The sequence below is a fragment of the Molossus molossus genome, unplaced genomic scaffold (assembly GCF_014108415.1).
Source record: "Molossus molossus isolate mMolMol1 unplaced genomic scaffold, mMolMol1.p scaffold_m16_p_9, whole genome shotgun sequence".
In the NCBI taxonomy this organism is placed as follows: Eukaryota; Metazoa; Chordata; class Mammalia; order Chiroptera; family Molossidae; genus Molossus; species Molossus molossus.
Window position 1 is genome coordinate 51,370,013 of NW_023425403.1, and position 22,749 is coordinate 51,392,761.

General features: G+C 38.8%; 1 protein-coding gene across 1 annotated transcript in view; it reads right to left on the reverse strand.

The window, feature by feature from the left end:
• The window catches only part of NALCN (sodium leak channel, non-selective), a 275,008-nt gene that overhangs the window by 227,395 nt on the left and 24,864 nt on the right, over window positions 1-22,749 (reverse strand). Inside the window, exon 6 of the mRNA XM_036249837.1 lies at window positions 17,308-17,462. Within this exon, the coding sequence (XP_036105730.1) occupies window positions 17,308-17,462 (155 nt within the window). The remainder of the gene's footprint in view (window positions 1-17,307; window positions 17,463-22,749) is intronic.

Here is a 22,749-nt window from a genome sequence, read left to right on the forward strand (position 1 = left end):
CATCTTCACCAGCTGTAGAGGAGTATATGATAAACAGAGAACTCATACTACCCTGCAACAAATATTGAACTCTGATAAAGGTAAATAACATATCAATGAGTAATAATGAGTAACATTCTAATAGCTTCCTTTTAAGAAAAAAACATTTAAAACTTAGTAACACCCAGAATTTAAAATATTTTACCAAGTTTTGTACTAAACACATTTTGTTCTTCGGCAGCATTTTTTTCTTTGACAGTTGCCATTGTGCTTACTATCCTTTCTTTCAAAGGATTGAGCTTCTGTATAGCTGGTCCCTGGCAACACCAACACCTCACCTGTCTATCGATAGCTTCATGGTGGCCGTATGTGATTGCTAATTTGGAATATTATAAACTCATGCATTTTCTACATGAAACAGTATAGGCTACATACAAGAAATAAACAAATAGGTAAATTTTAGGAAATATCTCAAGCAAATATATAAACAGAGATGACAAAAGTGCTCATACTTGTCAAGCTGCACTTGAGCAGTAGGAGCTAACACACTGGTGTTGCTTTGCATGCCAGGTTAGGTGTCTCAGGTGAGAACATCTCTCTCTTTTGGTGCTTGGCATAATGAAGCCACTGAATAAACGCGAATTTCTCTTCCCTTACTAACATGGTTAGTGGTCACTATACAACATAACAGCTCATAAGCCCTCTTGCATCTTAATCCCTACACAAAACAGCCAGCTGCTACCCCTTGACTCCAGGCTGTCTGCCACCTAGACTTTCCTCCCAGGTTCCATACCCAGTACCCTGGGCCCTCTGGACCCCTCTGTAAGGGCTGCAGCCATATGCGCTCTCACCACCAGCTGCTCATTTCCTTTGTTCAGCTTCCAGGCCACTGCTAGCTGTTTTCTTGTGGATGATTTTGTTTTTAGCCTTTGCAGACTAATCACAGACAGCTGCAAGCTAATGAACGCCTCCAGGTGTTGCCCCTTAGGTTAAACTGTGGCACAGTCAGGGCACAAGATGGTAAGACTGTTTAAGAGGAACCATCCATTATTTTGACTCAATTTCTGTTTATTCTGGTCTCATTCTACAGAGCTTTATAAAATTCAGTTTCCTACTACCAACAGAAATGAACATAAGACATTCCTTTTAAAGTGATTAAGAGATGAAAATAGTTCTCTGTTTTAGCAACTTATTTAAAACTCGAGAGTTTGATCAAACTCTGCTGATACCTAACTGACCTTTTCATATTAATTTTCATAGTTCAGACTGTATTTTTACATACACGTTTCCTTTTAAAAAACTCAATGAAAAATCCTGTTTGAAAATTTATTTACTGAAATCTGTCTTTATGCTTAGGATTGCCAAAAAATTCAAGTACATAATTAGAATTCCGAAGCCTGAAGAAGGCAGCCCTAAATAAAGAAATCAACTTATAAACTAGAACGAATTCCTAATGAAAAGAAAACATGATGCCATCTATCTGGTTCTGTATTAGCACTTTCCTAGTGCTGTCCAGTGCTGAAAACATTGCTCAGCATATAGTAGGTTCTCAATAAATATGTGCTGAGTGAATAAAAGAACGAGTGAATGCAGATTAGAGGACTAGTGTAACCCTCACTTAAATCATTGTTCAGAGATGGTCACAGTCCTCTCAGGTTTTCCATAACACTGCTGACTTCAAAAGTTCCAATATGTGCAATATAATCGTGAACAAATTACATCACATCTACATCTGTCTTCAGAAATGCTGGTTATATAATCTTTTAGTTTGGGAGAAATACTGAATTTAGTGTGGAAGAGTAGTTTAGAGGATGAAATTTTAGTTGGATTGACTTGAATCTGAATCCCTGATGTGCCATATGCTATGTGGGCTTAGGTATGTTGCTCAATATCATGACCCCACTTCCTCTTTGGTAAAATGAAGGTTTTTCAATTATATGTTGCTGTATAATAGACCATCACAAACTGTAGTGCATTTAAACAACCACTGCTTATTGGTTCATGATTCTGTGGGAAGCAACTGGGCTAGGGCCAGAAAGGTGATTCTGATTTCACCTGGGTCACTCACATGACTGTAATGTAGCATGACACCCGGGGTCATAGACTCTAAGAGGGCTTCACTCACATGTTGGCTTGGGGCTGACTGTTGAGTGGGGGCCTCCGTTCTCCTGCCTGTGGCCTCTCCTCCTCCTGTAGGCTACTTGTTCTTGTCATCATAAAGCATCAACCCAATGGACTAAACAAGCAGCTTTTGGGATATTTGAAGGCCTTGCCTCCAAAACTTACCCACTGTCATGTCTTCACATTCTCTTGGGCAATGACATTCCTACAAAGCAGATTCAAGGGGAGAAGAAAGACTCCACCTGTTGATGGAAACACACATGTGGCCAAGGCACAAGGCAAATCGTGTGTGTGTCCAGGGAAGGTAGGATATGACTCCACCCTTGCAAATAATCCGCTAGAAGGAGTAATTAATGAGTTATCTAAATGTTAAATAAAACAAGGTTTTTCAGAGGCTGTAAATGGTATTTTATTTTTTATTAGTTTTTTGTAAATGTGACTATCTTTTCCCCTTCTTTTACTTATTTTCAGCAATGTCTTCTGGCTAAAACAAGGCACTAGTAACAATATTTAATATTTTGATTCTTATTTCCTAAGCAGTTTCTTTAACTGTTGAGATTTCTACCCCTCGTAATAAAGAATATCCATTTGATTAAATCTAATCAAGAGTCATTGGATTCTAAGCCTAGCCTATCACCCATTCTTCAAAATCCCTTATTTAAAATCAGTGACAGATTCAAGAAATATAGCCTGAGTATTTGTGAGAGATCCAGAAAGAAGGTGACTGTCAGGGGTGTGTTAATCTAGGATAACTTTTTTTTCTTTCTGAATTTAATTTTTAAAGTTTAAGGAACTTTGGACTCAGCGAAAGGGGCCAGAATCAAAGTCTCACAAATCTAGACAAAATGAGAGATGTGTTGTGGCCTATGAAGTTTCTAAATCCAAGGGGCATTAGAGGTGAAAAGGAAGATTGCCAAAGATTCTCGATAGCCGTGGAAGGACATAACGAGAAGAAACATGAGCTGAGTGGTTTTTCCTACCTTTGCTTTAGTCGAGGGGTTGGCAAACTTATTATGCAAAGAACCAGATACAACTACGTAGGCTCTGTGGGACGCAGGGTTTCTGTTGGCGCTGTGGAAATCTGCTGCAGTGTCAGAAAGCAGCCATGGACCAGAGATAAACAAATTGGCTTGGAGTTGCAATAAAACTTTATTTACTAAAACTGGCCGTAAGCAGGATTTGGCCCAGTAGCCATGGTTTGCTGATCCCTGCTCTAATCAGTTATAAATACGCAACTTCAGCATTGCTTCAACTCTTTAGAAGCCTTACAACAACAAAGTATCTCTGCTCAGAAATGGCTTCGCTGGCCCATGTCAAAGCAGGGAAATGTTTTTTAACATTTTGTTCCCAATGACTGTGTATATGGAGGAGAGACTGCACCAGTGAATGTAGCATATACTAGCACAAAAAAACGTGAGTACATTGTTCATTTATGTTGTATGATCATAAATGTTTTGCCAAGACTAAAAGGAGGTAAGCTTGTGCCATTGAAAGAATATAGATATTGAATGATTTTGGCACCTGTTTCTCCAACTTTCTGTGTGACCTTAGAATACATAGTTTTACCTATAATTCTTTCATTCATTTACTTGACAATTATATATCTAATAAAAATCATGATCATAAGTTAAATTTTATTGAGGACTCATTAGCATGGGAGTGAGATAATCTAACATAAACTTCCTACCACCCTCTAATAAATGTACAATTTTTATTCTGGTTTCACAGGCACAGAGAGGTTAAGTAATGTGTCCTATGTCACCCACTGGTGAGACACAGGCTGCATACTGAAAGTAAGTCCTTCTCTTATCCAGACTTGAGCACCCACAGAAGAGTCGTTACTGTAGTTCTACCCTGGAGACGCTGAGATACAATCATCACTCAGACCTGCCCCTGTTCCCCAGGAGTTGCTTCCCTTCCTTGCATCTCAGCATTTTTACAGTGAGGTGGAGTTAATGCCATGCCACACCTGGGGTGGATGTGACGCTGAGGTGACATTCATTCCATGAAACAGCTGGCTCCCCAGTGATCCTTACTCAGAAGTCTCCTTTACTTTCTCTTCAACCTGGTGTCAAGGTCTGCTAGTTTTCAAATAAAATAATACATATCCATGTGCAAGTATAAATCATTTTTATTGGACACACAAAATAAAGGATTGCCTAAGAACATTTATTTGCTTTATGTTTAGGGAATTCCTGATTAGAGTTTTTATTTATTTTTATTTCTTGGCTTGTCTGCCAAAGTGCTTAAATGGAGAATGAAAGCACTTGAACATTTGTTGAAACTAATATTAAGAAGATTGAGAAGCTAAAGTCTTAATCCATCAGAATTGTTCTCGGTGCTCAGTAACTGTCATTGCTCATTTGCAGTCTCTCTCTCTGTCTTTACAAAAAATAACTGCTTATCAGTTTGCACAGAGGCCAAGAGAATAAACAGCAAAAATTAAAAAAAAATAAGAATAATAATCCTGAAATAAAATCTTTGTAAAAATAAAAATATATACTTACCAAAATTTAAGATTAACATTGAAAATGCAAAAAAGTGTATATATATATATTTTACTATAAAATGATAGGTAGGTCTCAAAGAAAGGAAAATTGAACTTTTATATAAAAATTCTAAAACTATATTTAAAAATATAAGGCTTTAGGTCAGTCTGATGGATGATTACTTAGAGACTTCCTTTATCCTTTCCACCTCACACCCAACCAACAAAAGGAAATGGATAAAGGAGAATAATGTTTGAATGTTTAAACTGGCCTAAAATTGAGTGAAATATTCAGCAGTGAGAGCATGAGAGAATATAGAATGAGAGCTGCGAGCAGAAGCTGAGGGTAAGGGTCTCCCAAATATATTCAGAGTCAATAGAAACCTTAAGGGCAGGGACTGGAATCTGTTGCCCAGGGTCAGGGAAGAGCTGGGGTGCACTTTTACACAGGGCAGAAGGCAGACTCTCAGCTCAGGTGTGTCTGCGAAGTGGGGAGATTCACAAAGGCTGCTCTGCATTTTATTTTTTTATTTTAATTTTTTTATCCTCACCCGAGGACATTTTTGCATCTATCTTCAGATAGAGCGGGAGGGAGAAAGAGAGAGAGAGATAAACATTGATGTGAGAGAGACACATCGAGTGGTTGCCACCCACACAATGCCAACCAGGGCCAGGGACAAACTGCAACCGAGGTATGCACCCTTAGCGGGAACCGAACCCAGGACTCTCTGGTTCACGAGCCGATGCTCTGTTGAGCAAAACCGGCCAGGGCCTGCTCTGCATTTTAAGTGGAGATTGGAGGAACTCTGACCTTCAGCCCAGGAAAACAGGAAGTTGCCGGACTTCTGTCCAGTCCACGAGGGACACAAGAGTCTCCTAAGAGAAACTAGAACCCCAGATCTGAGCCAACCAAACTGTATAGTCTAAATTTACATGGTTCTCTACAGTACATAGAATTCGAGGACCTCTCCTCCCCAAGCCACAAAGTAAACATGAAGATTCATAGAGAACAGATGATACCCCTGGAATTATGGTCAACACAAATCCAGGAGACGGAGGAAAGAATAAAAAGGTCCGACAGATATCTAATTAGTATTGCAGAAAACAAAGAATAGGGTGAACGGAGAAGATAATATGATATAAAAAGATAACATCTAAAGATCTCCCACTGTCCAATGTCTGTTCGGGGTGGATGGCATCTTGTACCACACAAGCCTGTGTGGCTCAGGCTGGAAACCTGTTTGGAAGGGCCAGAGAGTTTTCCCACCAAGGAAGAGGCTCTGCAGCTCCTCACAGTGAGGCTCAGCTGGGCTCACATCATAGCACCTGCAGCCCAGGAGAGGTAGGTGTTGGCCCTCCGAAGGCCTCATTGGTCTCGGTGTTAGGGCTTTGCTAAATGACATGATTCCTTTTCACTTCAAATGACTAAGTGGTGAAATCAATTTAATCTCATAAGGCTCAAGGGAATTATGCTGCACTGCCTGCCATTGCCGGCAGGAAAAGTTTCCTCGACTGTCAATGCAAGACTTCTCGGCAAGTCCGTTCACATTTGTTTCATACGTCTGAAGTAACGTGGAAATCACTGTTTCAAATGAACAGTGTATTTACAGGCTAGCGCTGTATTTGCATTTTGCCTAAGTTTTCAATCCCCAAATTTCCAAAGAATGATGATTCTAAAAGGCAATCTAACTAATATAAAAGTCTCCTAAACATGGTCAACCAGTCCTCAAGTGTGTCATGAGCTCAGAGCCAGAAAGGACATCACAGGGAGAACAGGAAGCTAGACTGCTACTCGGGCACTGAGGATCTAATGAGCTAATTGTGAAGACAAGGGTGGAACACACCCACACCTGACAGTGGGAAACAGAACGAAGTGCTAACTTTCGTGCACAAACCTTGGTGTCTCAGTTCAGACAGAGGGAGACAGGTGCTGGTGGAGCAGAGATAGGGGCAGCTACTGAAGTGGGCCCAGAAGTGGGGTCACATAGTGATGAATAGGAGGGAGACATTCCAGGAAGAATAGCATAAGAGAATTCAAGGAGAAGAGAATGAGCTACTGGTGTTTATCAGTTTTTTTTTTATCCTCACCCGAGGACATTTTTTCGATATTTTGTTCAGATAGAGGGGGGGAGAGAGAGAGAGAGAGTGAGAGAGAGAGAGAGAGAGAGAGAGAGAGAGAGAGAAACATCTACGTAAAAGGGACTCATCAAGTGGTTGCCACCCACACAACCCAGCCAGGACCGGGGACAAACTGCAACCAACTGAGGTACGCGCCCTTAGCGGGAACCGAACCCGGGTCTCTCCCGACTGCAGGTCGACGCTCCAACCGCTGAGCCAAACCGGCCAGGGCATCAGTTTTTACTTCAATATTTGCATATCGAGAAAGAATAATGTATACTTTTTAAGACTCACACAATATGGGCAGCACTATAAGTTTTTAATTATCTTTTTGAGACAAATAAAGCACCAGTCATCTATTACATCTATTATATGAAAATGAGCATACCCTTTGACCCAGAAATTGTTCTAGAAATCTATTTTAAAGAATCCTTACAGGATATGTGTGTGTGTGTGTGTGTGTGTACATATATATATATATATATATATATATGACTTATTAAATACACAGTATTATTTCTTGTAGTAAAACACTGAAAATCACTTAAATGTCCATTGGTAGGAAAATAGTCAAAAGCATTTTATTAGATATCATGAAACTGATAAAGATGAAAAGAGAAAGGAAAGGAGAGAGCAAATTATATCTGACAGAATGTACTACTTTCTTCATTAAATCTCATGTTATTTGAAATATTATTTTCATAATCTACAAATACTTAAAATGCAATAATTAACAAACCAATTTCTTAGAAATACTAGATAGCTCCAGTGAGATATGAAAAAAAAAATCACTTCATGCCTTCAGAAATCTACTTTTAAAATTCCTTCTTTCATTGTCTGATGAAGTCTCCCTAGCAGCTGCCTTTTCTAATCCATTCAACAAGAACTCAGAGCATACGCTGCACGCCAGGCAGTAGATGTCCTTTTTAAAAATCATGGCTGCAATTTCTACCTTTAACCCTCCTTTCTTCCTAATATGATGAATATCTGCACATCTAATTTAAGTTTAAATAAGTTTGTGACCCTGTTTGAGAATCTAATAAAACGTCAAGACTTGGTTCCTTTAGAAATTCTCAGTGACACACATTTGCACGCAGCCTAAGGTCCTTGACTGATGCCTGGACTCTGAGATAAGATTCCTGCATTTGACTCTCACAATTATTCCCCTTGTTGAAGTTTCGTGATCTTGTCCTTCATTTAACAAAAATATGTCAGGTTTTCCTTATCCCAGTCTAAAGGAATTCCTTCAGAGAGCAAGTATAGAATTACTGAGGACTAAAGTAAGCACTTTTGGCTGAAATGTACTGCTCTATTTCTCTCTACTATATGTGTCTTCATAAAAATCAATAAGTAATCCCAGTAGCAAGGCTAAACATGAAGATGAATGCAGGGAAAACAACCCTTCAGGGCTTTTCACAAAGTACTATAAATCTCAATTACATATTTTACAAATTAGTCTTTACTGTGGGTTTTTTTTTTTTTTTTGCAACTGAAATAAAAATGTACATTCTGCAATAAATCATAGTTATAGATAATAATTTTCTATTTATTTATAAAGTTTGCATATGATATTATATAGAGCAGCATGAAATATGGCCTAATGTCATTTATCTGATGAGTCAATTGTTTGCAGCAGCATAAACAAAGTTCAATTTTCATTCTATTAACTGGATAAAAAGAATTTTCTTTCATCACATTTTATGTTTATATTTATTATCAGATGTAATAAGAGACAAATTATAAAAATAATAGACTGCCAATAGAAAAAAAACATAGGGAAGAATTTTAAAGTAAAGCAAAGGCTGTATTAAAACTGAAACATCAGACTGTGTAGGTGGAGTCAGTCAATCCTATTTAGCAAAATGTGGGAGCAGTTTCAAACATAGAATACTACCAGTGATGAAAATAACCACTGATGTTTCTTATCTATATTGACAAAATTGATTTATGACTCACACAGGGAAGTGAGTCTGTAGCTTGTAGTCAATATGACTGAAAGTCAAATGAGAAAAATACCACAAAAGTAAATAGCTAAAATATATGATCCTTTGGAAAAAAATACCACTCCCAAGTTTCAATTCCTGTAATAGCCTTCAGAAAGGACTTAGAAATATATGAGAATCTAGCTGGCTACAGACTACCCTACTTAAATTTTTTTCACTTTCTTGAAAGGTCCAATTATTTTATAGTTGGGAGAAAAAATTTACAAAAATTTGCATCCAAATGTACATTTTAACTTCAGTGATACTTATGATCTATAGTTTATCTACCTAATATTTTAAGGAGAGCTTATAAGGAAAGCTTTACAATTTTTTAATAAAGATAACTGATAAGGTAAATATTCTTTATGTCCTACCTCTAATAAAAAATAATTAATATGCATTTTCAATATCACCTTAAATAAAATTGTTGGTTAATTTGCAGTATTTAAAAGGCAAACTTAAGCCCAGCCGGTATGGCTCAGTGGTTGAGTGTAGACCCATGCACCAAGATGTGCTGGTTTGATTCCCCGTCAGGGCACATGCCCAGGTTGTGGGCCCGATCCCCACTGCAGTGCATGTAGGGGGCAGCCAATCGATGTTTTCTCTCATCGATGTTTCTACCTCTCTCTCATTCTCCCTTCCTCTCTCTCTAAAATCAATAAACAAAATGGTTTAAAAAAATAAAAACATAAAAATAAAAAGCAAACTTATATACTCAAATCTCAAAGGGGAAGAGAAAGTAAATTAAAATACACAGGAGAAATTAATGCATATAGCTATAAATTACATATAATGAATGCATGTATCATAATGGGATTTTTAAATTTTAATTCAAATAAGTGTGAGCTTGACTACAATATACTAAATAACATTTTTTTTTTGTTGCTTTCAACATTCTCTCCTACATCTCTAGCCTATTTGTTTACCAACTCAGTTTATATCAAAAGCATATTTATCACTTTTGCTGCCACTGCTTCTAATCCTTGGGCAAATGTCCACAGCTCGATAATTTATCTTGTAAAATTGCATTGCCTCCCTCTCCCTTCCTTTCTCGGTAAAACGAAACAAAGCAAACACACAAGAAATATTCTTGGATGAAGATTAAAAGAAAACTGCATTGCTTCCCAGGTAATGTTTTCAATTGAGGTTCTTTTATACAGCTAACACATAGAGTGTGCCAATTCTTCTTGTGAAGGGCTAGATTGAAAGGCCCCGAGGAGCCCTCAGTTTGCAGTGGACATCACTCTTCTTTGCACTCATCCCTTTGTCCTAGAGGCTTGGGGACGAAAGGAGAAGGCAAGACATCTGGTAGATTGCTATGTTGGGGGACATGTCTCCTCCTCCATCCTAATGAGACTCTAAAATGGACCAGCTGTCCTCACAAGCTGCAAAGAATGGCAGTTACTTGTGGCCTCCTGACTTCATAGACAGGCTGAGTTCGCAGCTGAGAACACGGGCGTTGAACTCAGTACACAGGCAGCAAGCCTTGGTTCCAACTGTGACCAGTGTGTAGCTTTGGGCAAATCAATTCTTTCTCCTCTCCTTCTCCTCACTTATCAATTGGGGATAATGACACCTTATGGCTTTATTTTGAGGACGAAAAACACAATAGATGGAAAACCTTTGCCTGGTGCCAAACACAAATGCGCAATGGAGAAATGGCAGCAGTAGTTCTCATAAGTAATGATAGTAATCACAATAATCAAGACTGTCTGTTGGACAATTTGTCACCATAAGCGCATAGTGTTTGTTATTTCCTGGCTTTACCTTTGATTACTGAATATAAAGAATAGAGAAAAGAGTGCACTATGTATAGTCCATGTCGCAATAACAACGTGTAATTTAAAAGTCTTTTCTATTAGTTATTTTTAGTGTCCTGTTTATAGTTTGGTCTTGCTTATGTGCTTCCTTTATCCAATATAAATTGTTTCAATCAGGTTTAGTTTATTGTGGATTTTTAAAAATGGGGCTTGTGTCTTTGTTTATATGATTCGGAAGACCAATGACAAAATTTGATATCTGTTAGCTCCTAAGTGACTTCCCAGGGTGGATTTTATCATTAAATGACATTCTTTGGGTTGTTCTATCTAAATGGAATATGCTGTGTTTTTACCTGACTTATACAATGAATGGAGACTTCAAACCACCATCTCGAGTTTTGTCCACATCTTCTCTACCCAATTTCTTACCTCCTTTTGAAATATTGTGACAAGTAAATTGCCAGTTTAATGGTGTTTGCTTTGCTTTCCTTCCCACATGTGATAGAATTGTTGCTTTTTTTTCTAACTAGCATATCACATCTATGTGGCTAGCTCTCTTCTCCACCAGCATGCTATCCTTCTACTACAAAATTAAGAGTACAACTGAACTTTGCAAGGTACTTCTTGAGTTTTCTTCTTAATGAAACACTAATCTGAAATGTAAAAAGCTTTGGGAGAGACAGTAAATTAGCAGAGTCTTCGAATCCTGAGAAATTAGTTTAGCCCCACCTCTGCATGGAGTTCACGCACTCTGATCTCACTTGCTCTGATGCTCATTTTCCTCATCTGTGAAACTGTCTAGTAAGTAAACTACATGACTTCATTATCCTTCTGAGCTCAAAATTCCTAATTTCATGTTCAGGGCTGTTACAAAATTTTGCAATGTCTCCTCTTTTATGTCTCAGATTTTATTTCCTACAGGGTTGATAGGAAACAGAGGAAGGGAAGGGTTAAAAGTCAGGGTAAGAACTCAGAAAATACAAGTAGCATAAGTTGATAGGATTTTTTGGGTTTCACTTCTGTAGTATAGTGTGGTCTGTCCCCAAACCTTCCACTGTGTGCTTACTACACACAACCCCACACACTCACTTCGATCATGTCCTTTTGATAATGTGCATTCCTCAGTGGGCCTGGAATATGGGGAGTGTATGATGTCCTAGGCTAACATCTTAGAGACGATGTGTTAGTTGAGGGTTCTTAAGAGTGACCTGTAGAAAAGGTACCCTGAAAGAAAGATGGAAAGGCATTTAAATAGAACAGTGACAGAGAAGCAACCACGATTCAGTCATGATTTGACACAGATGTAGGGGAGGAGAGGAAATAGACCACTGAGTACTGGAAGCAGCATGGCTGGGGCTTCTGTTGGGTGCTTCAATGGGTGCTTTCCTTAGGGTTTTAGAAGGAGCATCTGTTGAAAGGCTGCCAAAGACAGGGAGTGGTTCGGATCCGGGGGGGGGAGGGGGCACAGATTCAAATGTAGAGGGATATATAAAATTATATGTGTGCGGCTTAATGAAACTATAGGAAACTCAATGGCACAGGCTAAATATGAATACAATTCTAAAGATTCTGAAGAGATTCTAAAGAGGCAGATGAAGCACAATAGGGACACCTGTTTTGAGAGTGGCAAGGGAGACACACTGATTAAGGAAAATGGAACACCACCAAATACTGGCCCTCTAGGATTCTATACATTAATTAGAATGAGCTGAAATTTGAGGTACTAGGTAATAGGGGCATAATGCGACTTTAAGAATACCTTGTCCCCATCCCTTCCCTCCTTTTCTCCTTGAACAATCTGAGTAGCAAGCTGTTGCAAACAAAATAGAGTGATATCAGACACCAGAGTGTTAATCTGAAAGCATCTATGTCCTGCCCTCCTTTATTAAGTTGTAATTTTCCTTCAAACAACACAGAAATGCTTTTATACTTTGCTACTGGGTCTCTAATTTCTAGCTCATTGTGTGATTGCTCTCTAGTACAAGTGAAGTTTCTCAGTTACTCCTCACATTAACCCTACAATGTAGACAACTGGCCTGTTTCACAGATGAGGAAAATGAGGCAAGAAGGGGTAATTACTTTCCCAAGGTCACCACACTACCCTCAGGGCTACTATTTTGAGTTTTGGATTTTTTCTAAAGTAATTTTTGACTTTGTATTGCATTCTCATGGCAAGTGTACATACACTTCCATGATAAGATCCAATAATGTATAAAATGATACTTGTTTTTACTGCTATGTATAAATGTTAAGGACACCAACATCATTATATTATCTCCCCCATTTATCTTCTCCTCTCTTCTACACAATCATAGTTTGTGATATTTATATACATTTCATAAATCCTACAGTTGTATCAGTGAATAGATACTAGAGACTAGGCCGATGACCTGTCATTCCTGATTAGCTAAATGACTTCAAGATTACATGTAAAATAGTCTCTGAGTTCTTGACTCTTACAAATAATAAGAAAGTTCAACACATTGTTTCCCTAAGGACTTTGTAAACATTGTGTCATTATATCCTAGAGTGTGAAGTTTCAGGCCTCTCTGATGGCGTATACTTTAGCATTGATTATTTTATGTTCATTTACTGTGACAAATGGTACTTTTTTAATCTGTATATTCAGGTCTCCTTTTTCTACAGTTTTTTGTGGTTTTTTTTTTTAGTTATATATCTTGAATACTTTTTTCAGTTTTAAGTGCACCTAAAGGTACATTTTTATAGCTATGATCCTGATTCTTTTTTGTATTACTCACCTTGACATTAATTTTTACAGACCCGATATTTGCCACTGTATCATGTAAAGGAGGGGTGAGGCAATGTTACGAGATAGAAATGAAGCTTTCTATGACATAGGTGGGTATGTGTGTGTCATTGTTGTTTCAGTCCAGTGGTTCACAACTCTGCACATTAGAATCCCCTGGAGAACATTTTAAAGCCATCTCTACCTTGGATCACTCTAAAATTTTAATTTACTTGTCCTGGAAATAGTGGTTGGGAATTGATGAGTATCAAAGGCTCCCCAGCTCACTCTAAGGTATAGCCAGATTTACAAACCTTAAGTTGAGTCTGTCCCTTGTTCTAGTCAACACAGATCAGCAGCACTGGGTGGCTGGCAATGGAGTGTCTATTCTCTTCTCTCTCTCCCAAATGCTTGCAGAAACAAGGGCCTCTGCTTTGTGATACCTCATGGCGTCCCAGAAAGCTCCCCTAGCCAGCTACACACTGACCCTGACTCAGAGGACTGTGCTGCTCCTCCGGGAACATTGCTATTTCAGGATGTGAGCACCCTGCTGGCTCTATCCGAGAGCTTCAGTGGCCAGAGTCCTTGCAGGGGGTTTTCTGTTAGTCACCTGGCCCTCTGAGTGGTTTAGAGTTAACGTTTTTTCAGAGTCCTTAAATATAGAAATTGCATTTCTGTTTCTTTGTCTCTTTGATGTTTGGATGATTTTAGAGATGCAAAGGTATCTTTACTCTGCAATCTTACAATAAGAGCTCTGTATCATTTTTTCTAGTTAATGACTCTGGCTTTTAATATATTTTAAAAATTGCATTTTTCAACATCAGTATTAAATTTCAATGAGACATAAAACTACTTATAAATGAAATTATATAAATGAGTTGAAAGTCAATGTATTGTATGATAATTTGACGAATGAGAAAAAAAATGTGCTCTTTTTAAATTAATCACGATTACTTACACATAAAGTATGTGGATCAAATTTATATGCATAATTAGGCAGCTAATTATGGTTTAAAATCAACTGTATGCAGAAAGAAATGATCGTATGTGTCTAATAAAATAATTTATTTTCCTCATTTTGGAGAAAATACTATCTTTCGTTCCCATAAGAACTTCAAAAATCTCTTAAAACACTACAGTTTGTGCATCTACATAGATACAGAATATCAAGAACTAGTTGTCAATTTCAATCTAAACTTTAGTGACTACTTAACATTTTCTGACGATAGTACAAAATCAACATTAGCTAACCATTAGTCACACAATGAAACTGAATTCAATCATAGTCTGAGAAAAAGTCTAAACAATTAAGCTTGTTTAGAAAGGGAAATTATGAGGAACAGAGAATATTGCCAACCAAAACAGACAAAGTCAGAGAAAAGAACAACAAGAAAACAACTTAATTCTCTCATATGGCTTTATATCCTAACACAAACATGACTAGTTACCAGCAAATTAAAAAAGACATATACTTTGTTCAGTCCATTAGTAAATATTTATAGAGGGCTCTCCATGAGGCAAGCATGGCCCTAGGCCCTGGAGACATGAAGATGAAAAGACGTGCTTCCTGTTTTCAAGAAGCTTAAATCCTTGAAAGAGAAATGTGCAAATAAACAGTAGAGTTACAGTAAGATTATTGCCTTAGTGGGGGCCTACAGCCCCCAGGGCACTCCCCTCCTAGAATCAGGCTGCTCAGGCAATGCACTTTATAAGGAGACTTTCTGCCTTCAAGAGAGATTGTAGCCAGTGTAAGTCATAGTGAAGGAAGAAAGATGAATCAACTTAGATATAATGCAACACTTTGAGTTTAGGCTGCATTTTAAATGGTCAAGGTGTGATTTAATTTTAAAGGAGTGGATGATTCTTGTACAAGGGTACCCTAATACCTGAATGCTACTCACTTTCCATACAAGAGATGGGTACATTCTGTCAGCCACTAAAAATGAGCCATGCATTTGAGTGTGTCCCAGCTGCCAGGACTCCTGAAGCTTGTTCCACACAGTTTACCAAATCTGTACATCTCATGTCCCGTACCACACCTGCGATTTTCTGCTCATCCTGAAAGGCATTAGTATAACCCATAAGAGTCCTCAGACTTTTGACACCCGGACGGATGTAAGATTGGTTCTGAAGCAGGTAAGTCTAAGAGCATACAGTAAATTGAAATGTTTCTGGTTTCTAAATTTTTGTGAAATAGGAAACTGTGTCATTGGCCAAAAGAGGTCTGACTACAACACTGGAAATCCACTATGAGGGCATATTAAAATATATGAATAAAAATTTAGAGATGTTATCTACAAACTTCACTTAAAAAAAACACCACATCTTGCCCTGGCTGGTTTGGCTCAGCGGTTAGAGCGTCAGCCTGCGGTCCAGAGAGACCCAGGTTCGGTTCCTGCTAAGGGCACGTACCTCGATTGTGGTTTGTTCCGGCCCTGGTTGAGTAGTGCAGGTGGCAGACACTCGATGTGTTCCTTCATGTCGATGTTTCTTTTTCTCTCCCCTCCCGCCCCCCACTCTATCTGAACATAAAATGAAAAAATGTCCTCTAGTGAGGATAAAACAAAACAAAACACATCTTTACATATTTTTTCTCAAATTCCAATACCTAGCCCAGAGTTCATTAAGTCACCCTGCATAACACCATCCAGAAACTGCTCCGACTGAAGACCAAAGTTGCATTAGGATTTATGGGCCACTTTTTTTTGACGGTAAAGGTTGATTGGCTGGGTTTGTAGCTGTTGCCATCCAGGGTTGAGGGGGTTGCTGCTCTCCTCCTCTGCTACGACTGAAATCCCCCATCGTTCGGCAGGCCCACCGAGACGTGAAACTGCATCAAATGTCAGGAAATTCATTTGGCTTCCAAAAGAGCACAACCACTGTCTTGTTATACATTGAAAGGATTTTTCTTTCAGGCCCTGTGTAAAAGTGTCGAGAACTCCCTTATATGTACCTGGGTCTTGAAACTTTAAGGAAAAAGCAATTGTTTTTATTTTTAAATGATTCCAATGACAATTTTGTTATGGACGAAATGTTTGTGCCTCCCCACCAACCACATGTTGAAGTCCTACTCCCACCGTGATGGTTAGAGATGGGTCCTTTCAGAGGTGATTTTGTTTAGATGAGGTCATAAGGGTTTGGTTCTCATGACGGGATTTGTGCTCTTATAAAATGAGACCAGAGAGCTTTCTCTGTCCCTCTCTCTCTCTCTCTCTCCCCCCAACTCCTACCCCATCCATGTAAGAACACAGCAAAAAGCGGCCATCTGCTAGCTAGGAAGAGGAGGATGCCTCCCCAGAACCCTGCCATGCTGGCACCCTGATCTCCAGCCTCCAGACTGGAGAGAAATACATCTATGTTGCTTATACTACCCAGCCTATGGTACTTTTTTTTTTATGGCAGCCTGAGCTAAGACAAATTCTCAAGGCATAAAGTAATTGTTTAGAGTTCTATGTTTTTCCTTCAATAAAACAATATGTGCAATTTGCATATAATTATCATAAATGCAATGATATCAACTAAATGATAGCTACTAAGTTCTTTCATTACTGTTGTAAATGGTGCATTTCAGGACTTAATAGGACAAGCTACAAATAAATCTATACATTTTAGCACATTATATTCACATACAAGCGTTTCTCATATATCCATCACATAGTTGATGCATAGTCATTAAGTATTTGGTTAGTTGTCTTCTGTTCCAGGATTCCTCTCTCGCGTACTCATCAGCTCTCATGTACTCATCAATGCTATTATTCCAGTCATTTAAGACTTACCTTGACCACTTGGGTATAGTTAAAATGTGAAGGAAAACCACATCTTATTTATCTTTGAGGCAACAACCCCTAAATCTTGCTCAACAAACAAACACTTTTAAATGCTGTAATTAAGAATCAAAAATAGTCTGAAATGAGAGATTTAACTCTCAACGGACATTGCTGACTATACATAAACACAGACTGTATATTACAGATTGTAAGGCAGAATATATTACAAGTTAGTTAAAACTTGCAGTTGTGTTTCTTAAATACGACAGCCAGTCTTAACATGAAATATCCATTTTATGACATTATAAAATAGAAACTGAAAATGCGTTTTACCAGTAAGACAGACCTATCTCATTAAAGCCACTGTAGCCCAGCTCTTGCCTGCTAAGTCCCAGATCTTCCAGGTCCATGCATTTAAATCCTGGTGGGCACTGGTAGCCTTCTTCCAGCTCTGGTGAGCAGTGTGTATCTGGGATAGCTAAGCTATTCCAGGTCACATTTCTGTGAATGACACATGAAAGGGTTAGACAATTTCAACAATTATAAATGATGATTAAAATGAATAATGTAATCACTCTTCATTAATAACTGCTGTCTATGGACACAGATTTAAGACTCATGATTCTTAAATGGTATTCATCACATTAAAAATTCTCAAATGATACCTGATTCATCCCGACAATAGGTCTTTATAAGACTATTATTACCATTCTTTTTTTGTCTTTAAAGTTCAAGACTCAGATAAGCAAAGGAAGAAATTTTTCTATTGATTTTCAAGAAATGTTAATTTATTTGTTATTCACAAAATCCTTACCCTACTGTGGGCATAAACTTTACTTCTCTATTTCTAAGCAATATTAAATGGCAGTCATTTGTCATATTGCACAAATACTATGAGTCTCATAAATGACACTGGCCTTCTGCTGTGTTGGCAGATGTGCAGCTTGGAAAGGAAACCAGACAAATGAGATGAGACTGAAAGAACTAAAGGTATCACATTGGAAACAGAGAGATTATGGGGTGATTTAGTGGTAGCTCCAGGACTATTAAGTTGTTTTTTTTTCTAAGATGGATGGTGTTAATAATCATTTTTCACCTTTCTGGAGGACAAGCAGGAGATTAAGTTGATGTAGAAGGATTTCTTGGCTTTCTTGGTATTGGGTACAGGTAATCACTGGAATGGCAATTATGGAATCTCATTCTGGGCTGACCTTAAAAATGGGCCCCAAATGGCTGCTATCAGATGCAATTCACATGGACTGTGTGGAGGCCAAAGTTTGGGCTAGATGATTTCAGAAGCCTTGTAAACCTCTGATTTTATTATAAGCCATTTCCCAGTACATCAATGTTTCTAGGGATCAACCTTAGGATACTCTCAGTTCCCACACTTTATGGCCAAATTGAGACAGACTTGTTGGGTCATATTTCTGTTCCTTAATACCTCCTTATCTTCCATTGGCTTCTGTAACAGGCTTTCTCTGGAGTCTGACACACAAACTCTGTGCAGTCCCTTAGCTGCTTGAGGCCACCACACATATACATATTCAGTGTCACACACACACACACACACACACACACACACACACACACACACACACACCTCGTGATGCCTGGTGATACCTTGCCCAGTTCTGTCTCAGTCATAAACAAAGCTCTAAAAGCCTCGCCCACATCTCAGACACCCTGGTGCTCATTCCTTCAGAATCTGTTAGTTGCAAGAGAGGAAACAGGTCTACACACCTCAGGGCGTAAGTGTTTAAATAACTGCTCCCTCTAGTCTCATTTTACGCTGCTCCTTTGGACTCCACATGCAAGCCCCAAGGGAAAGGCTCTAATTGTGAAAATTACAACTTTGTTTTGTCTGAAACCTATGACTCCTGTCAGACACGTCATTCACTTCTCATTTCACACTTCCACATGTAGGTCAAGTGATCCATTTGGGCTCAAGCCTAATCTGACTCTGTCTCTGACTCCGTGCCCACACCTCACGCGTGAGGACACAGTGGTAAGGAGACTGGGCTTCAGAGTTTCAGAGTATGGCTTTCTGCATTGGATCCCAAGCTCTGCCATTTACTGGTTGTGTGACTTGGTTAAAATGCTAAATGCTTCCAAGCTCAGTTTCCTCACTGGTGAAATAGGCAAAGTAATCATAATTAAAAGGGAAGCGTGTATGAGGATTAAAAAAAAAAAAAAAAAGACACCAAGTAATGCACTCAGCATAGCACTTAGCATGTTGCAAGTGCTCAGTAAATGCTTATTATAAATAACTATTAATCATTACAATAAAATTTAGCATAAATCCTGATATGACACTGAAAGCGTTTTGTTCCCAGAATTACACAGCTGAAAGAAACTTTGTAGACTCCTCAATACTTTATTTATACTTGAGGAAGGTAAGGTGAAATTCAGAGAGGGGACATTTTACTAGCCCATCAAAATTAATATTGTTTTCACTGCCAGTACTTTAAAGATGACAATAGCAACAATGTCTGAGAAACCTCTGTCTACATGAAAAAGTTTCAGAAAACATCGTCTTTCAGCTACTATTTGGATAGGAGATTGGACTCCGGAGCCATGTGAATTCTAGTTCAGTCACTTTGTTACATGTGTGACTTCACCTATCTGCGCCTCAGTTTCCCCGTCTGTGAGAGGCAGGAAAATGCCTCATTAGGCTGTGGTGAAAATGTAATGATTTACATTTGTAAAGTACTTAAAAATAAGTACTGGATAGACAACAAGTGCTAGGTTTTACCTATTGTTGTTGATAGTTTGATACTGGTAAGCTGCCTAGATTAAGGCTGTAGCCCTGGTGTGCACTGCCTCAGTTTCCACAACTGCATCTACTTTGTACATATTTCATTAATTTTCAGAAAGAGAAGAAGGGAAGGGAAAGAGAAGGAGGGGGAGAGAGAGGGAGAGGGAGGAGGAAACATCAATGTGAGAAACACTGATCAGTTGTCTCCTGTGGAAGCCCCGAACAGGGATTGAATCCGCAACCTAGGCATGTGCCCTGATCAGGAATCAAACGCGAACCTTTAAGTCTATGGAACAATGCTCCAACCAACTGAGCCACACCAGCCAGGGTTGTAGGGGTGTTTTAATGATTATGCACAACTCTCAGAATATTGCTGGGACTAAGTTCATCAGTCAATAATTGTCGACTATCATGGTTAAGGAGGGAGGTAGGGAGAAAGCAGAGAGAGAGAGAGAGAGAGAGACAGAGAGAGAGAGAGAGAGAGAGAGAGACAAAGAGAGAGAGAGAGACAGAGAGAGAGAGAGACCAATTGGTTGCCTCTCATAGGACCTCAACCAGGGGCAGGAACTGAATCACAACCAAGGTACATGCCCTTGACTAGAATCAAACCTGTGACTCTTTGGTCCTCGGGCTGTGACTCCAACCACTGGGCCAAAGCAGCCAGGGCACCAATTCTCACTTTAAGCACAGTCCTCTGTAGCACACATATTGTTTTGAAATCTTTGGGTTCCATGGGCAGCAGATGTGAAACATTATTTTTGCCAACATCAAGCTATTAGCAAATGCTTCTTAGAGACACGTTTATTAGATGATTAATTTTTCTGGAACACATGTATGTAAAACCACATAATAATAAACCTTTTAAAAAATGAAAATGAACATCAAGAGTTTCGGAATATATAGTATTTATCTTAGTTTCATTTTATCAGTTAACAAGAAATCTTCCAGATTTTATTTTTATTTGTTAATGTTAATTATTCCCTTGTTCATTTTCCCTCAGATATTCACGACAGAACAAGAAGCTTTCAGGAATTAGGGGGTAGGATTCTGGTTCCAATCAGCCAAATTCTAAAATAGACAATGATCCTCCCAGTCATAATAAATAAGTGGGTTTTAAGACCTGCATTTCTTGCTCACAGTCAGATTTCTTAAAAAAACTACCTACTTTCCATCTCGCTCATTTAATTTTCAGACCATTTTCTCTAATCCACTGGAGTTGCTCTTGTTTATTTCTGTGTGCTGCATCCAATTAGAAAATTTTTAGTTTTTATCTTCTGTGACCTCTCAGCAATGTTCGCGTAGTTGCTTTCATCGTGGGCCAAATAATAAGCCCTAACGATGGCCACATTCCAATCTCCTGTGAATATTTTATGTTACACGGCAAAAGGGGATTAAAATTATGAATGTGAGCAGGACTGAAAATCTCAAGCTTGGGTGATTACCCTGGATTACCTAGGTGGGTCCAATATGATCCTTAAAAATAGAAAACCTTTTCCAGTTGTGGGTAGAGAGAGATGTAGCTATGGAAAGAAGGCTCAGAGAGATGCACTGAGATGCTGGCTTTGAAGATGCTAGCTCTGTCCCCATTTCTCAGATGATTTTCCTTTTCCATCTACTCATCCTATAATGGATCTTTAGATACTGAGTTGTTCTGACCTCAGTCCTTGGCCTTCCTCTCTTTTTCATGATGTTCTCTCCCTATGCAATCAGATCCACTTCCATTGTTTCACTTCATCCTAGATGTCATTGTAGAATCTCAGAGCTACCTGTCCAACTGCCTATTAGAACTCTCCATCTGGCTACAGCAGAAGTACCAATAACTCTACCCCATACTGAACTCTGACCCTTTCAACAACATTCCCTCTCGTGTCAAGTTGCATTAGCACCATCATCCAGGGTTGAGCAAGTTTGAAATACTGGAATCACCCCTGATACCTACTTCTCCATCAACCCTCATAAGAAATCATTATGTTGCCCTGAATATCTTCCAAAACGTCTTTTGAGTCGACTCGACTCTCTCCATCTCCACCTCTCACATGCACCCTATCTGGCCTCCTATCTCAGCTTTTCTCATCCATCTGCCACAGAGCATATAGAGACTTTTCATCATCACTGTCTTACATTAAGTCCGTCAGTGGCAAATCTTTAATATCATTCACAAGACACTAAAGGGTCTGGCTCCGCCCCTTCTCCCAAGTGCCCTGGTGTCCAATCATGCTGGCCTTCACTCAGCTCTTGGTGTGCTCCTTCTACATTGGGGGCCTTTTCCTCTGCTTGTAAATCCCCTCCCCCATCTTCTCTTAGTTAACCACGTGTTTTAGCCTTCAGACCCAGTCTGAACATTACTTTCTCAACCTGAATGTTGCCCCAGGTCCCTCAGACTGGGTTAGGTTTTCCTGCTATAACTTCTCAAAGTACCCACACTTTTCTTGTCTGGCACCTGGGACATGTGTAAACCATGTTTGTCTGGTCACTTTGTCTTTGGATGTAACCTCCAATTCCATAAAGACCCTGACACATAGTCTGTGAGGGTTAACCTTAGGTGTGAACTTAGCTAGACTGTGGTGCCCAATTATTTGGTCAAAAATCAGACTAGAGGTTCATGAGCCACACAAGCTCATGAGACAATTTCTCAAAATAAATCTCTTTTACTTTATATATACACTTCATTGATTCTGTTTCTCTAAAAAAAAACCCCCTAATACCTAGTAAATGGTTAATAATTATTTTCTGAGTAAATGAATGAATGAATGTCTTTCTTTTCACCATTATTTACATCTATGGTGAATTATTTGTAAAGTAACTACAGGAGAAATTCTTCAACAATTGGATCCTGGTGTTTTTATACAATTTTTTTTCTTGTGATATCTAAAATTAACCATACTTTTTAAGTTTTGTGTTTTTTTTTTTTAATCTTCCTCACCTGAGGACATTTATTTGCATTTATCTTGAGAGAGTGAGGAGGGAGGGAGGGAGGAGAGAGAGAGAGAGAGAGAGAGAGAGAGAGAGAAATCGACGTGTGAGAGACACATC